The 18,197-nt window shown below is 44.6% G+C and overlaps 1 protein-coding gene across 2 annotated transcripts in view; it reads right to left on the reverse strand.

Moving 5' to 3' along the window:
- LOC115132487 (activin receptor type-1B-like) overlaps positions 1-18,197 on the reverse strand; it is a 33,584-nt gene that overhangs the window by 4,272 nt on the left and 11,115 nt on the right. For both annotated transcript variants that reach the window (XM_029665175.2, XM_029665176.2), the window contains exons 2-5: positions 2,309-2,548; positions 1,898-2,027; positions 1,526-1,638; positions 1,043-1,273 (exon numbers count right to left, since the gene is read on the reverse strand). In XM_029665175.2, the coding sequence (XP_029521035.1) occupies positions 1,043-1,273; positions 1,526-1,638; positions 1,898-2,027; positions 2,309-2,548 (714 nt within the window). The remainder of the gene's footprint in view (positions 1-1,042; positions 1,274-1,525; positions 1,639-1,897; positions 2,028-2,308; positions 2,549-18,197) is intronic.

Below are 18,197 nucleotides of genomic sequence, written 5' to 3' on the forward strand. Positions count from 1 at the left end.
CTAGTTGTTGCCAATCCTAGTCATATTAGCAACCCATGCTAGTTGTTGCCAATCCTAGTCATATTAGCAACCCATGCTAGTTGTTGCCAATCCTAGTCATATTAGCAACCCATGCTAGTTGTTGCCAATTAGTCATTACCCATGCTAGTTGTTGCCAATCCTAGTCATATTAGCAACCCATGCTAGTTGTTGCCAATCCTAGTCATATTAGCAACCCATGCTAGTTGTTGCAAATCCTAGTCATATTAGCAACCCATGCTAGTTGTTGCCAATCCTAGTCATATTAGCAACCCATGCTAGTTGTTGCCAATCCTAGTCATATTAGCAACCCATGCTAGTTGTTGCATCTTTAGATCTCCCATCTTTCTACATTTATAATGGATATTTTCATCTCCGTCACATGAAACTGCTCGCATGTGCCCTTTTGACAGTGTTTCCCCACTAATTGCATTATGGAACAAACATTTGCGCATAGCCTGCTGCTTTGTGCACATTGCTGCGTTTCTAATGTGAAGAAATAATAGTTTATCAACATCTTAAGCCAAACGTTCTGATTAGTTGGATCAGCCTCATTGCTTCTTATGTAGCCTAGGTCCTACTGGATGAATTTGGGATCTATCATCCCACAACAGTTAATAGGCCATTTCTTTCATGCACAGAACAACAAGCTGACCAATCGAATAGGTACACTTTTCTACTATGGGGGATATTAGATTGACATAGGATAGTGATGTTGCTATTCATTACTCATATGCTGGCTGAGGAAAAGTAAATGTAAACAATTATCCTAAACATCTTCAAAGTGAGCATCGGAATTTCGTAAGAATCATTGAAAGTCATTGAAAATAAGAACTTGTTCTTAACTGACTTGCCTAGTTAAATAAAAGGTAAAAGAATCAAATAAAATCAGGTTAGGCATGCAATGCATGTGGGTCCAGTACATGTATAAAATGTCTGGTAAATAAATGAATGTTGCTGGTGAAACGCCCAGCGCTACAACGGAAACCCTGCCCTATTGTGTGTGTGGTGTGAGAACGCTCACCTTTATTGTCGGCGGCAATGAATCCCAGAATGTTCTCGTGTCGCAGCATGACGGTCTGGTAGATCTCAGCCTCTCTGAACCACGACCGCTCCTCCCGGGAAGAGAAGATCTTCACCGCCACGTCTCCTCCACGCCACTTCCCCCGCCACACCTCTCCAAAGCGGCCTTTCCCTATGATCTCCTGCAAAACAATGGTCCTGGCTACGGTACGCTGCACAAACAGGGGCAGGCCTGCAGGGGGAAGCAGAGAGAAGAGCAAATAGTGCTACTCCTGGCTGAAGCTGTTTGGCTTTTACCTAAATACAAACGTGTATGCATCTACTATATTCCTTATGGAGATAACTAAAGGATATTCTTAACATTGAACAACAATGTATACCCTCTGCTTGCAGGAGAGGGTAGAGGATACTGCTAAAATAAGCATGCTTTGCGGTTCCATATCTAGAACCTTTTATTCAAGCAGTGTAGGCGCAGTCTACTCACCAGAACCAGACCCGGAGGTGGACATGTCGTAGATGAGATCCTGCAGGGTCTTGTCCTTGGCCAGGTAGAGGTGTTCACAGGAGGGGTCCTCCACCTCCAGCCTCTGCCTGTGGCTGTACCAGAAGAGAGATTTATTGTCTCTATGGTGAGAACCTGAAATGCACCTTCTGGTCATCTCAACCCGCACAGATCTGATACCAGCAGCCCTCCAGTTGCCAGGTCAGTTCCCACTCTGGGCTTGAACTAGCAACCTTCCAGCTACTGGCCCACCTCTCTAACCTCTAGGCTACCTGATGGACCACCTGTAGGGCCCTCCCATCATGCATTGCCAACCTACCTGTAGGGCCCTCCCATCACACAGTGCCAACTCACCTGTAGGCCCTTTGGTGGTGTTGGAACAGGAACACTCCCACCAGCAGCAGCATGCACAGAAGGAATACTGGTCCTGCGATCACAGCCACAAGTTCCACTGGCCCCCAGGGGCCACCAGAACTCACTGGAACTGGAGAGGGAGACATTGAGAACAAGGTAGTGGTATTACTATCTTTCCGGTTTAAACTAAACACAAAGGGTGCATCTCAATAGTCCAAAGTGGCTTCCTCTCATCACCTCTCCCTTATCTGCACTGACATGAAAGAATTGGAGGGATAAAAGCAACATGGGGAATGTCTACAAGGGGGTGGCCTTCACCAGTCCTGTTCTCTCAAAGGAGACGATGACACAAAGTTATTCTGGTGGAATGCACATGCAATACACGGCTGGTGTAACTTCAGCTTTACTCACGCGAGGGGACCTTGAGGTCAACGCTGTTGCAGTAGTCAGTGTAGCAGCAGTGTGTGTTGAGAAGTCCCTCAGCACTCAGACAGTAGAAAGGTTGGCCAGGGGGCACAAGGCTGTCTCTGGTAATACAGATCCTTACATGCTGCTCATGCCCCTGGATGAAGGAGGTGGAGGCCATGCAGGCCCCGTCCGTCTCACACTCATAACCAGACTTTGCACAGTTGGTGCAGTTACACCGCAGGGCTGGGGAAAAGAGAGAGGAAGGAGGTTAGAAAAACTGCCAATTGATGATTTTTATTTGGTCAGTAAAAACAATTGTGATCGGGATTTCAAAGTCAGACATTTCCGTTGTGGTCTGAGGAGCATCATGGAAGCTTGAATCAGAGACCAAGATAACAGACAGAGGGTAGAGTTCGACCAATCAATCGGAATGGCCGATTAATTAGGGACGATTTCAAGTTGTCATAACAAAATCGGAAAATAGGTATTTTTGGACGCCGATTTTGCCTATTTAATTGTTGTTTTTTACACCTTTATTTAACTAGGCAAGTCAGTTAAGAACACATTCTTATTTTCAATGACGGCCTAGAAACGGTGGGTTAACAGCCTGTTCAGGGGCAGAACGACAGATTTTTACCTTGTCAGCTCAGGGATTCAATCTTGCAACCTTACGGTTAACTAGTCCAACTCTCTAACCACCTGCGTCACGAGGAGCCTGCCTGTTACGCGAATGCAGTAAGAAGCCAAGGTAAGTTTCTAGCTAGTATTAAACTTAATCAATCATAATCACTAGTTAACTACACATGGTTGATGATACTACTAGTTTATCTAGTGTGTCCTGCATTGCATATAATCGATGCGGTGCGTATCGTTGCTCCAATGTGAACCTAACTATAAACATTAATGCCTTTCTTAAAATCAATACACAGAAGTATATATTTTTAAACCTGCATATTTAGCTAAAAGAAATCCAGGTAAGCAGGCAATATTAACCAGGTGAAATCGTGTCACTTCTCTTGCGTTCATTGCATGCAGAGTCAGGGTATATGCAACAGTTTGGGCCGCCTGGCTCATTGCGATCTAATTTGCCAGAATTTTACGTAATTATGACATAACATTGAAGGTTGTGCAATGTAACAGGAATATTTAGACTGATGGATGCCACCCGTTAGATAAAATACGGAACGGTTCCGTATTTCACTGAAAGAATAACGTCTTGTTTTCGAGATGATTGTTTCTGGATTCGACCATATTAATGACCTAAGGCTCGCATTTCTGTGTGTTATGTTGTGTTATTTGATAGAGCAGTCTCACTGAGCGATGGTAGGCACCAGCAGGCTCATAAGCATTCATTCAAACAGCACTTTCGTGTGTTTTGCCAGCAGCTCTGCGGTTTATGACTTCAAGCCTATCAACCCCCGAGATTAGGCTGGTGTAATGATGTGAAATGGCTAGCTAGTTAGCGGGGTGCGCGCAAATAGCGTTTCAAACGTCACTCGCTCTGAGCCTTGGAGTGGTTGTTTCCCTTGCTCTGCATGGGTAACGCTGCTTCGATGGTGGCTGTTGTCGTTGTGTTCCTGGTTCGAGCCCAGGTAGGAGCGAGGAGAGGTACGGAAGCTATACTGTTACACTGGCAATACTAAAATGCCTATAAGAACATCTAATAGTCAAAGGTATATGAAATACAAATGGTATAGAGAGAACTAGTTCTATAATTCCTATAATAACTATAACTTAAAACTTCTTACCTGGGAATATTGAAGACTCATGTTAAAAGGAACCACCAGATTTCATATATTCTCATGTTCTGAGCAAGGAACTGAATCGTAAGCTTTATTACATGGCACATACACTTTCTTCTCCAACACTTTGTTTTTGCATGATTTAAACCAAATTGAACAGGTTTCATTATTTATTTGAGGCAACATTTTATTGATGTATTAAGTTAAAATAAGTGTTCATTCAGTATTGTTGTAATTGTCTTATTACAAATCAATTTTAAAAATCGGCTTAGATTTATTTCCAGAACAGAATGAGGTGAACTGTCGTTGATGGCCTTGAGCATCAATCCATTAGCGGAAAACAATTGACTTACTGCAGTGACCACATTATTTCCAGCAGAGGGCATCCTAAACCAACAATTAAGAAAAACATGCATACATTCCATCTAAATGGACTACCCAGGATAGTCCCAATCAGAATAGACAACACACCCAGTGGACTGGGGTTTGTGCAGACAGCCCTGTGGCTGAAACCAGATCCACCACTGCAGATGAACCCAAAACACACAGGAGAGGAAGGGAGAGGACACTGTCCTGGGAGCCTACAATGTAGAATTTGAGCAACCAGGAAATGACAGCGCGGTTTCTACATTGGCCGCATGACCCAATTTACACTATATAAGACAGTAAAAAATAGACACCAGCCCGTTAGGAGAAATCAAAAAGGTGAAAAATCACAGCCAATCACAACACTGGCAGGTAGGGATGGGCGATATGGCCTAAAGAAATCAAATATATATATATATATATATATTTTTAAACTTATTGTTGAGATACAACACATGACCATAAGTATGTGGATGCCTGCTCAGCCAACACCTCATTCCAAAACCTTTTGCCTCATGCAGCACGACATCTTCGTATAGAGCTGATCAGACTGTTGATTGTGGCCTGTTGTCCCACTCTTCAATGGCTGTGCAAAATTGCTGGACATTAGTGGGAACTGGAACACGGTGTCGTACACATGGATCCAGAGCATCCCAAACATGCTTATTGGCTGACATTCTCTGGTGAGTCTGCAGGCCATGGAAGAACAGACATTTTCAGCTTCCAGGAATTGTGTACAGATCCTTGCAACATGGGGCCATGCATTATCATGTTGAAACATGAGGTGATGGTGGTGGATGAAAGTCACGACAATGGTTCTCAGGAACTCACAGTATCTATGTGCATTCAAATTGCCATGGATAAAATGTTAATTGTGTTCGTAGTCCGTAGCTTATACCTGCCCATACCATAACACCACCACCACCACGGGGCACTCTGTTCACAACCATAACCCCACCACCACCACGGGGGCACTCTGTTCACAACCATAACCCCACCACCACGGGGGCACTGTTCACAACCATAACCCCACCACCACCACGGGGCACTCTGTTCACAACCATAACCCCACCACCACCACCACGGGGCACTCTGTTCACAACCATAACCCCCCACCACCACCACCACCACCACGGGGCACTCTGTTCACAACCATAACCCCACCACCACGGGGCACTCTGTTCACAACATCAAACCTCTCGCCCACACAACGCCATACACACTGTCTTCTGCCCGGTATAGTTGAAATCACAATTAATCCATGAAGAACACACTTCTCCAGCGTGCTAGTGGCCATAGAAGGTGACCATTTGCCGACAGAAGTCAGTTACGATGCCAAATTGCAGTCAGGTCAAGACTCTGGTGAGGATGAGCATAAATGTTGCCATGTCTTTCAGTGTCCATATGACCGATTCTGTTGGACCAAACCTCAAATGCTACTCAAATGCTAAAAGCAAGTTGAAACCGCTCGTCAGAGGAGAAGTGATCTCATCTTTGATGTAAGTGGTAGGGGCTTGGTGTGTGGGGTGTCAATCTACCATGTAGGTTCTTAACCCTGGGCAACATGGGCCTGGGAGGCTCACAGGGATATTGGTATCCACAGTACTCTACCAATTATACATCTTTTTTGTTCAGATGTTGAAATCAAGTGGCCTTCCTTTTTCTCAGAATGAGAACAAGTTGCCAATTCCTTATGCAGCATCTGAACAAACTTTTATTCAAACCTTTTATTCCTAAAAAAAAAAAAAAAAAAAGTTTAAAACTTACATAAACAGTCATTTAAATGATGCACTATGCAGAAATCACCCCACCATTTCCTGGTTGCAAAAATTTGAAGAGTTCGCCTAATTTCAGTTTGTTACAAAACAAGCTAGTGTAGAGAATCATTGAACCATCTAAACCGCTGTGAAATACATTTTCCTTAACCAAAAATATTGTTTGAAGCTGGTGTACAAAACCAAAAGAAGCAAAAACTAAACTTAAGACCGGGAAGCATAGAAATAGTGCACACAGAACAGATCTACCGTTTCTTTGAATTGCTTTCAATGAAGATGGCAGAACTTACATTTCTGGGCCTTTAAAATGTTATTTCCCCATTGCCCGAGGGACCTGGTTCATCCGGACATGCACAGCCGAAGTCACAGTAAAACTCCTTGTTGTAGATTTTATTCATCTCACATTGTGTTCTGACTATGAGGGGGTCCCTGATAAATATGCTATTACAAAAGGGGTCCCTGGTCCCAAAAAGTTTGAGTCATGAAATTTCTAGTGAATTGGAGGGCAGTTAGGCTACTGCTTTCAATACTAGTGGAAAAATGGAGTTACATGGTCCGACATTAACAGTATATTACAGACCGAAGTAGGGGACTTCAGTCATGTTAGTTACATTGTCAAATAGGGTACAGATGTCAGACCTGAAATGAAGTGTGACCACTAATTGCAGTCTCAGACAGTGTAGCCTCTCACGGACCTGTGGACATGATCACTGCTCTCACAGGAGTAGTGTACAGTATTCCTCATCTCTCGGTACAACTTGTTCCACATGTCTGAGTCCTTGGCAGTTTATTTCCTCAAGCATGTTAGTTGAGCCTACTCTTAATTGGTTCCGAATGCAGACCCGGAATATGATTAGGTGGTCATTCATATTATATGTGGATTTCAAATACTAGGCCTGTCCTGAGCTCTGTCAAAATTAAACGGAAGCCCCGGTTGTGGCAACAACGTTTTCTTAATTTCTTCCTTCACTGTGTTACGTCCCAAATGGCACCCTATTCCGTATTTAGTGTGCTACTGGGGCTCTGGTCAAAAGGAGTGCACTACATAGGGAGCCATTTGGGACAGTTCATGTCTGTCTGGCAGGAACACAGCAGGAATGATAGGAACTTCACACTTTCTTGCAGCCAAAACAGCTCCATCTATCCTGCATTCAATTATTTATTTATTTTTAAGTCAAAGTCTAGACTGGGTTTTAATGACTGAATGTCACAGCTGCTTGCTCTAGCTAGCTGTAGACCTCACAGCTGGGGGGGATGCTTAAGCCCCCACCCACCACCCTTATTGTCCCCTCCCATCATATCAGTTCTCCACAGAAGACAACATTTTCAGACACTCTTTAAAGGACATTAGAAGTTTGCATCAAAAATAGATTGTTCAAAACCAACACGTTTCATCAAATGACATCATGGTATTTGATCTGTATTCTCTATCCCCAGAGCACAAGGTCTGGTGAGTGTGACCCACCCGCCACTCCGGCTGCCCCTCCCCCATTCACCCTCTCCATGCTTCCCTGCTCTTTGTTGGGCACAGGGCCAGTCCAGTCGCTCCTCGTTTCCCTCTAATCTCAGCACAAAGGACCAGTGTAAGGACACCAATTATGTGAACTGGATACAAGAGCAGAGTTCACCCAACCAACTCAAACGCCACACTGTGCCCAACTGTCCTTCCCACGGGCCATTCATATTTAGATATTAGGCCTACTCAATTCTGTTTCAAAACGCCAAGGAAATTAAATCATGAGCAAAAATGTTGTTCTCTGACGGCTCTGTTTATTTTGGGCACTGATGTGTCGTGGTAGTTCCCCCCGCCCCTCATTCTGAGTTTGAGAACATTGGTCATTTTTTCTTTCTTCAAAATATATGTTCAAGTGTAGTATGTTACCATCTAGGTTTTTTAATTGAGCTTGGAGAAATTGTGATCTTTTCACACTTGTACAGCTGTTGTGCAGCTCAAGGTCCAGATCAGATTCAGCTTGGCTAGTTTTAAAGCCATAATTACCATATGGACTAACTGGCCACAACCCAAGGCTCTGGTAGGCCACAGACCACACAGTGACCAGTCACTAACTACTTCTAGGAACGGCTGCTGTGCTGTGTTCAGCCATGTTGATTTTCCTTCCTCAGTTGCTGGGGTGCTGGTTTTCTGTCTATGTACCCAGAAAGCCCATCACCTCTCTTGTCTGTGAGCTGGTCAACAGAGGTGTGTTTGAATACATTCAATTATGAGTTTCTCTCATTTTCTGAAAATATGTTCAAGATTGATCTGACATCTAAGGAATGGCCACATTGACATTCTCTGATGTATTCAAGAAGACTTCTGTTCTCCAGTCATCATAAGGCTAGAGGGAGTCTGTAGCATAGCAGACAGTCCTTGTACCTCGCTCTTAGTTCAAGGCTGATCCCCTGTGTTATGGAAAACTTCTGTAAACTGTGTGTGTTGTCTGGGCCAATCGCCAGGCTATAGAAGGTCTGCAGTAGCCCCTCTGCCTGAGTCTTTCTCCCAGTCATATTTAGCTAAACCATGTTCTCCATATAGCTTCAGGTTAGAAGGATGTGGCACTGGCTTGTTTTTCTCCCTTTGTCAGAGCCTGCTGCTTCACCGCTGTATAATCTGCAGGAAATGTGTGTGAACTTTATTGAACATGAACACGCTCCACTAGGAGTTACTTACTGGCATTTTCCCGGTCAGACCGACATACCGACATGAGATGTAGCAAGACAGACTCACTCCACTTTTCCAGAAAAAAAAACACTGTTCCAACAACACGCATGCACACATTTAAAAACACACCCACACCTACGCAAAACACAGCAGCTGTTTAACTGTGGGAATCGCTCCCAGGACTTGGGTGGAGTGGTTTGGCCACTTGCAGGTCACCGTCACTCATCATGATGTTGCAATGTGTGTGTGGGAATGAGTAAACCTGGAAAGTGGGTTGAGTAAGACCGAGAGGAGAGGGAATAGTGAAACAAACTCAGAGAAAGATGAATGGATACCAAGGAGATATGTGTGGTGGTTACCCTTTTTATGCAGGTTTTATAGAAATTCTGTTGCTGTTGAAAGTCCAAACCTAGAGGTAGTCCTAAAGCGTGTACTGACATGGCTTGCCAGTGAGTTGGAGAGACAGAGACTAGTGCTAACAGGAGAGAGCTCAAGGGCTGTTTGAAAAGCCTCCAGAACAGGGAAAGGATTAGCAGAACGCTTCAGAGTAAACCCCCCTTTTTTATTCATCCGGAGGATGTTGAAGTCTGACGGCGCTAAGCCCTTTAGGGGTCTGTCTTTAGTAGGTACCAAGCCTGAATCCACCCAGTCCCCCTCAGGGTTTGAATATATTCTAATGCCACAGTGATTGGGCAACTATTGTAGCCAGGTTAAAAACAGTAGGAACCCTGTATTCACCATTGAGCACAGCGTTTTGTCTGGTTTAACCAGGCTACTGCCATTGTCCTTGGATCCGTTCTTAAGGTGCCACTCTTCACGCGCATCCCAGTTTGTTCCTCCCCTAACTGACTGGGGATCAGTGTGTTGTCGCCCTCTGAATACCTGTCCTGCTGATATAGCGTAACAAATCTAAAATAAAGTATTTCATTCATATCGGAATCAGATTACCTTCTGGGTTGCAGCAACCAAATCAGCTACTTATCTAGCTACATGTCTTTGTAAGAGTCGAGTCTGTCAGATTTGGAATATCGGTCTTAATTTGTACGTTTTAAGTGCAACATTCCGGATGGCAGAATCACAAGAAGCAGGTATATTTGTATTTTTTATGAGCGTCTTTTTAACACCCACCCGTCTTCTTGGTCTCCTTCTGCGGTGACACGCCCCTTTACCCCCCTCCCCCTGCCACTCACATCAAAGATGACGTCACTTCTTCCTCTCTGACGAGCGGTTTCAACTTGATATTTGCATTTGAGGTTTGGGCCAACAGAATCGGTCATATAGACACCGAAAGACATGGCAACATTTGTTACTGTAATAGAGGTTAACCTTTATAACGATACCCGGTTTGTCTCAACTCCTCATATTGTGTGCAGAGCAGGCACTACTAAAACAGGAGTATCGATGAACGTTGATTGAGGAAAATGATTGCTCAGTCTGTCGCACATTGTGGTACCATGTACCACTAGCAGCAGTTTAGTCAGACTGTTATACTAGCTGTCTGGACAGTTTTAGAAATGGGCAATAAGCATAAAGGATAGTTGTTTAAGGAGTTGGCAACGCGCTGTCATTCTGAGAAGTAAGGAAGGCCACTTGAGTTCAACATCTGAACAAAAAAATGTATAATTGGTAGAGTACTGTGGATACCAATATCCCTGTGAGCCTCCCAGGCCCATGTTGCCCAGGGTTAAGAATATACCGTTGAAGTCAGAAGTTTACATACATTTAAACACAGTTTCACAATTCCTGACATTAAATCAAAGTACAAATTCCCTGTCTTTAGGTCGGTTAGAATCACCACTTTATTTTAAGAATGTGAAATGTCAGAATAGAGATTTTTTTCAGCTTTTATTTATTTCATCACATTCCCAGTGGGTCAGAAGTTTACATACACTCAATTTAGTATTTGGTAGCCCTGCCTTAAAATTGCTTAAACTTCACTAGGGTAGGGGGCAGCACTCGGAATTTTGGATGAAAAGCGTGCCCAAATTAAACTGCCCTAGTACCATCTCTGTCCCCATGTGCAGTTGCACTCAGGCCCAGAAGATAGGATATGCATATAATTAGTAGATTTGGATAGAAAACTCTAAAGTTTCCAAAACTGTTAAAATAATGTCCATGAGTATAACAGAACTGATATGGCAGGCGAAAACCAGAGGAAAATCCAACCAGGAAGTACTATTATTTTGAAAGGCTGTTTTTCCATTGAAAGCCTATCCACCATGCAAAGACTTAGGACCCAGTTCACAGTCTCTATGGCTTCTGCTACATGTGGCCAGTCTTTAGGCATTGTTTCAGGCTTTTACTCTGACAAATGAGGGAGATACAGCACTTTCAATCAGTGGCCAGTGGACATTTCCATTCATCAGCCATGCGCCTGATCGGGAACGCGCATTTCTGGTTTCTCCTTTCCTATTGATGAAGCTTTTATCCTGTTGAAATATTATTGATTATTTATGACAAGAACAACTGGAGGATTGATTTTAAACATCGTGTGGCATGTTTCTACTAACTTTTATTGTACTTTGGGGAAAAAAATAAATAAAAAATAAATAAATAACTGTCTGGATTTCTTTAGTGCATGCGCCTTACGCATTTGGATTACTGGACAAAAACGTGCAAACAAAAAAGGAGGTATTTGGTCAGAAAGAGACATTATCGAACAAAACAAACATTTGTCGTCTAACATGGTGACCTGGGAGTGCCACCAGATGAAGATCAAAGGTAAGTGATTAATTTTAATGCTATTTCTGACTTTGACACTCTCCTTTGCTGGAAAATGGCTGTATGGGTTTCTGTGGCTAGGTGCAGACCTAACAATCGCAAAGTGTGCTTTCTCCGTAAAACCTTTTTGAAATCTGACACAGCAGTTGCCTTAAAGAGAAGTTTCTGTATTCGTATGTTTAACACTTGTATCGTTTATAAATGTGTATGATGAGTATTTCTGCAATTTGATGTGGCTCTCTGCACTTTCACTTGATGTTTGTTTGAGACAATGCATTTGACCATAACGCGCCAATGTAAACAGATTTTTGGATATAAATATGAACTTTATCGAACAAAACATACATGTATTGTGTAACATGAAGTCCTGTGCCATCTGATGAAGATCTAAGGTTAGTAATTCATTTTCTCTATTTCTGCTTTTTGTGACTACCCTTTGGCTAGAAAAATGGCTGTGTTTTTCTGTAACTAGGTACTGACCAAACAATCGTTTGGTGCTTTCGTTGTAAAGCCTTTTTGAAATCGGACACTGGTGGGATTAACAACAAGTTTCTCTTTAAAATGGTGTAAAATACTTATGTTTGAGGAATTTTAATTATGAAATTTGTTTTGAATTTGGCGCCCTGCAATTTCACTGGCTGTTGTCGAGGTGGGACGCTAGCGTGGTGGGACGCTAGCTAAGCTTACCACAATAAGTTGGGTGAATTTTGGCCCATTCCTCCTGACAGCTGGTGTAACTGAGTCAGGTTTGTTGGCCTCCTTACTGTCCTTAAGCCATTTTGCCACAACTTTGGAAGTATGCTTGGGGTCATTGTCCATTTGGAAGACCCATTTGCTACCAAGCTTTAACTTCCTGACTGATGTCTTGAGATGTTCCTTCAATATATCCACAATTTTCCTCCCTCATGATGCCACCTATTTTGTGAAGTGCACCAGTCCCTCCTGCAACAAAGCACCCCCACAACATGATGCTGCCACCCCCGTGCTTCACGGTTGGGATGGTGTTATTCGGCTTGCAAGTATCCCCCTTTTTCCTCCAAACATAACGATGGTCATTATGGCCAAACAGTTCTATTTTTGTTTCATCAGACCAGAGGACATTTATCCAAAAAGTACCATCTCTGTCCCCATGTGCAGTTGCAAACTGTAGTCAGGCTTTTTTATGGCGGTTTTGGAGCAGTGGCTTCTTCCTTGCTGAGTGGCCTTTCAGGTTATGTCGATATAGGACTCGTTTTACTGTGGATACACATACTTTTGTACCTGTTTCCTCCAGCATCTTCACAAGGTCCTTTGCTGTTGTTCTGGGATTGATTTGCACCAAAGTACGTTCATCTCTAGGAGACAGAACGTGTCTCCTTCCTGAGCGGTATGACGGCTGTGTGGTCCCATGGTGTTTATACTTGCGTACTATTGTTTGTACAGATGAACGTGGCACCTTCAGGCATTTGGAAATTTCTCCCAAGGATGAACCAGACTTGGAGGTCTAAAAAACAATTCCTGAGGTCTTGGCTGATTTCTTTTGATTTTCCCATGATGTCAAGCAAAGAGGAACGGAGTTTGAAGGTAGGCCTTGAAATACATCCACAGTATAGTGTCAATTAAACTTTCAAAAGATTCTAAAGCCATGACATTTTCCAAGCTATTTAAAGGCACAGTCAACTTAGTGTATGTAAACTTCTGACCCACTGGAATTGTGATACAGTGAATAAGTGAAATAATATGTTTGTAAACCATTGTTGGAAAAATGACTTGTGTCATGCACAAGGTAGATTTCCTAACCGACTTGCCAGAACTATGAGTTTTAATGACTCCAACCTAAGTGTATGTAAACTTCCGACTTCAACTGTACATGGTAGATGAATAGGAATTGTATTACACAATTTAAAACTTATTCCACAAATCCTTTGGTCGAAAGTCATTGAATATGTTAGAAATTAAATGCAGTACCTCCACGGACCAGACCCCACTTTGAGAACCCCTGGACCCCAATCATTTGTTTCCTAAATAGCTTCTGAAGTTGTATGATTGTATGTTCATTTATGGAAAATCCCCAGCCCCCCAATTTAGTGAAAAGGTTTCTGTTTTGCAGATAAGAGGTTTTCATCCAACAGCAACAATACCAGAGCACTTATGTCCACGGGTCAATGAGAGGCCAGAATGTCTGCAGCTGTAATTAGCCATCCAGAGCTTTCTCTGTTGATGGAGGTCATTAGAGGGCCGGGTAATTAAAGGGGAAAGCTACACTCATCCCCAGCGGACCCAGGCTACAACATTCACCACACAGAGAGAAGAAGAGGTTATTAGCCAGGTCGTTAAAGGGATAGTTCTGGATTTTGGCAATAAAGCCCGACCTGCTGGCGGCTCCGGAGACGGGCTCCAACCACCACCAACTGTATATGTGCACAAAGGAAAATAGGTCATGCTGCAGGCAGCACAGAGAAGGAAACTAACTGATAATTGATCACGTGATGTAAGAATGAATGCAATGAATTGATTGAGTTTTATTGATGGACAGCCTTGTAGAACCAAAACACAGCCTACCACTGATCAACAAACATGGAAGACTCAAGCATTCCGACAAGAACCGTTCACAATCTAGTCCGGTTGCAGCCACAACTAGACCTTGTTTCAAAAAAGGTATCAACAACTAGATTTACAGCCAACTGGCAACAGATTCACATGCAAATATATTTTAAAAATCTGTATAAAACAATATGTTTTGACTTGTTGCAAATTAAAATGCTATACGTGATGAAGTTGTGCACAAAATGGGTTTACATCGCATTATGAACTCTACTGATGTGGTGTTATATAGTTGTGTGATACTCTGGTATTGGCCTGTGAGCTCTAGCCAACAGAGCACACATATTGCCTACATGAGATTATCAATATTTCAATAATATTATCAATATTCGCACATAATCACATGTTCACCGACATTTCTCACAGTTAATTTTACCGACACAACATCTGACCTTGTTTAGCGTATTTTGTTGTGTCAACATTTTTTTTATTTAACCTTTATTTAACCAGGCAAGTCAGTTAAGAACAAATTCTTATTTTCAATGACGGCCTAGGAACAGTGGGTTAACTGCCTGTTCAGGGGCAGAACGAGAAATTTGTACAATGTCAGCTCAGGGGTTTGAACTTGCAACCTTCCGGTTACTAGTCCAACACTCTAACCACTAGGCTACCCTGCCGCCCCAGAAAAATGTTCTGTTTCAATCAGGCCATTTTATAACCCACATAAAGAGGTTGGATGGAACCTGGTTAATAAATAACCATATTTGTGCATAACAGTGTTCAATGGCAGCACCAATAAGCCCCCTATGGTGAATGAGAAGCTTGTAGAATGATGGTTCTTTCAAGTTAAGTTCCTCGTTCGCTGGTCCTGCGTGCTCTAGGCATTACTGAATCAAACTAACTAAATTAGTAGAAAGATCTGTTCTTTCACTGAACGAGTTGAAAAGATCAGCCAGTAAAAAGAGTCCCAACTTCCCACCACTTGTGACTCCCAGGCAGCTCTGTTCCTGTACATTCCCCTGACTCTAATCTGGTAGACGGGCAGCACATGTTGGAATCGGACTTGATGCGCTCCTTCTCATTCCACAACACCAGTAGGACATGAAACAGCACCACACCAGCAGCTGTAGAGATAGTTCAGCACCACACCAGCAGCTGTAGAGATAGTTCAGCACCACACCAGCAGCTGTAGAGATAGTTCAGCACCACACCAGCAGCTGTAGAGATAGTTCAGCACCACACCGAATCATATTCTGTTTACAGTTTACAGTTCAGCCAAGGAAAAAGGGTATTTTCTTGTATTTATTAAGTAATCTCTGATTACATGAGATCTGATTCTGAACACACAAGGCAACAACAGGCAGTGGCTACAAGAGAGGTAGCCTTGGCCGTATAATACAGCAGCAACGACAGGCAGTGGCTACAAGAGAGGTAGCCTTGGATGTATAATACAGCAGCAACGACAGGCAGTGGCTACAAGAGAAGTAGCCTTGGCTGTATAATACAGCAGCAACGACAGGCAGTGGCTACAAGAGAGGTAGCCTTGGCTGTATAATACAGCAGCAACGACAGGCAGTGGCTACAAGAGAGGTAGCCTTGGCTGTATAATACAGCAGCAACGACGACAGGCAGTGGCTACAAGAGAGGTAGCCTTGGCTGTATAATACAGCAGCAACGACAGGCAGTGGCTACAAGAGAGGTAGCCTTGGCTGTATAATACAGCAGCAACGACAGGCAGTGGCTACAAGAGAGGTAGCCTTGGCTGTATAATACAGCAGCAACGACAGGCAGTGGCTACAAGAGAGGTAGCCTTGGCTGTATAATACAGCAGCAACGACAAGCAGTGGCTACAAGAGAGGTAGCCTTGGCTGTATAATACAGCAGCAACGACAGGCAGTGGCTACAAGAGAGGTAGCCTTGGCTGTATAATACAGCAGCAACGACAGGCTAGTTGGAGCTATTAAATCACACAGAGCTTCCTTTACCGACAAGGAAACAGAACCCAGTCTAGATATGTCTATAGGTTACTGGCAGAGTGGGCAGAGGAAGGAAGCATAAGTGGGACGACAGATAAAAGTCTGATGGGACAGCCAGGTCCACTATAGGCTTTGTGAATGTGACACAGAGGAAGAGAAAGCAGGAGAGAGAGGGGGAAGAGAAAGCAGGAGAGAGAGGGGGAAGAGAAAGCAGGAGAGAGAGGGGGAAGAGAAAGCAGGAGAGAGAGGGGGAAGAGAAAGCAGGAGAGAGAGGGGGAAGAGAAAGCAGGAGAGAGAGGGGGAAGAGAAAGCAGGAGAGAGAGGGGGAAGAGAAAGCAGGAGAGAGAGGGGGAAGAGAAAGCAGGAGAGAGAGGGGGAAGAGAAAGCAGGAGAGAGAGGGGGAAGAGAAAGCAGGAGAGAGAGGGGGAAGAGAAAGCAGGAGAGAGAGGGGGAAGAGAAAGCAGGAGAGAGAGGGGGAAGAGAAAGCAGGAGAGGGGGGAGAAAGCAGGAGAGGGGGGAGAGAAAGCAGGAGAGAGAGGGGGAAGAGAAAGCAGGAGAGAGAGGGGGAAGAGAAAGCAGGAGAGAGGGGGAAGAGAAAGCAGGAGAGAGAGGGGGAAGAGAAAGCAGGAGAGAGGGGGAAGAGAAAGCAGGAGGGGGGAGAAAGCAGGAGAGGGTAGGAAAGCAGGAGAGAGGGGGAAGCGAAAGCAGAGAGAGGGGGAAGAAAGCAGGAGAGAGGGGGGAAGAAAGCAGGAGAGAGGGGGGAAGGGAAAGCAGGAGAGAGGGGGAAGAAAGCAGGAGAGAGGGGGAAGGGAAAGCAGGAGAGAGGGGGAAGGGAAAGCAGGAGAGGGGGGGAAGAGAAAGCAGGAGAGAGAAAGCAGGAGAGAGAAAGCAGGAGAGAGGGGGAAGCGAAAGCAGGAGAGAGGGGGAAGCGAAAGCAGGAGAGAGAAAAGCAGGAGAGAGGGGGAACGAAAGCAGGAGAGAGGGGGAAGCGAAAGCAGGAGAGAGGGGGAAGAAAGCAGGAGAGAGGGGGAAGGGAAAGCAGAGAGAGGGGGAAGGAAGGGAAAGCAGGAGAGAGAGGGGGGGAAGGGAAAGCAGGAGAGAGGGGGAAGAGAAAGCAGGAGAGAGAAAGCAGGAGAGAGAAAGCAGGAGAGGGGGGAAGAGAAAGCAGGAGAGAGGGGGGAAGAGAAAGCAGGAGAGAGGGGGAAGAGAAAGCAGGAGAGAGGGGGAAGAGAAAGCAGGAGAGAGGGGGAAGAGAAAGCAGGAGAGAGGGGGAAGAGAAAGCAGGAGAGAAAGAGAAAGCAGGAGGAAGAGAAAGCAGGAGGAAGAGAAAGCAGGAGGAAGAGAAAGCAGGAGGAAGAGAAAGCAGGAGAAAGAGAAAGCAGGAGAAAGAGAAAGCAGGAGAAAAGAAAGCAGGAGAAAGAGAAAGCAGGAGAAAGAGAAAGCAGGAGAAAGCAGGAGAAAGAGAAAGCAGGAGAAAGAGAAAGCAGGAGAGGGGGAGAGAAAGCAGGAGGAAGAGAAAGCAGGAGAGGGGGAAGAGAAAGCAGGAGGAAGAGAAAGCAGGAGGAAGAGAAAGCAGGAGGAAGAGAAAGCAGGAGGAGGGGGAAAAAGCAGGAGAGGGGGAAAAAAGCAGGAGAGAGGGGGAGAAAGCAGGGGAGAAAGCAGGAGAGAGGGGGAAGAAAGCAGGAGAGAGGGGGAAGAAAGCAGGAGAGAGGGGGAAGAAAGCAGGAGAGAGGGGGAAGAAAGCAGGAGAGAGGGGGAAGAAAGCAGGAGAGAGGGGGAAGAAAGCAGGAGAGAGGGGGAAGAAAGCAGGAGAGAGGGGGAAGAAAGCAGGAGAGAGGGGGAAGAAAGCAGGAGAGAGGGGGAAGAAAGCAGGAGGGGTAGAGAAAGCAGGAGGGGTAGAGAAAGCAGGAGGGGAAGAGAAAGCAGGAGGAAGAGAAAGCAGGAGGAAGAGAAAGCAGGAGGAAGAGAAAGCAGGAGGAAGAGAAAGCAGGAGGAAGAGAAAGCAGGAGGAAGAGAGAGGGGGGAAGAGAGAGGGGGAAGAGAAAGCAGAGAGGGGGGAAGAGAAAGCAGGAGAGAGGGGGAAGAGAAAGCAGGAGAGAGAGGGGGGGAAGAGAAAGCAGGAGGGGA

This window comes from Oncorhynchus nerka, linkage group LG7, assembly GCF_034236695.1.
Source record: "Oncorhynchus nerka isolate Pitt River linkage group LG7, Oner_Uvic_2.0, whole genome shotgun sequence".
NCBI lineage: Eukaryota > Metazoa > Chordata > Actinopteri > Salmoniformes > Salmonidae > Oncorhynchus > Oncorhynchus nerka.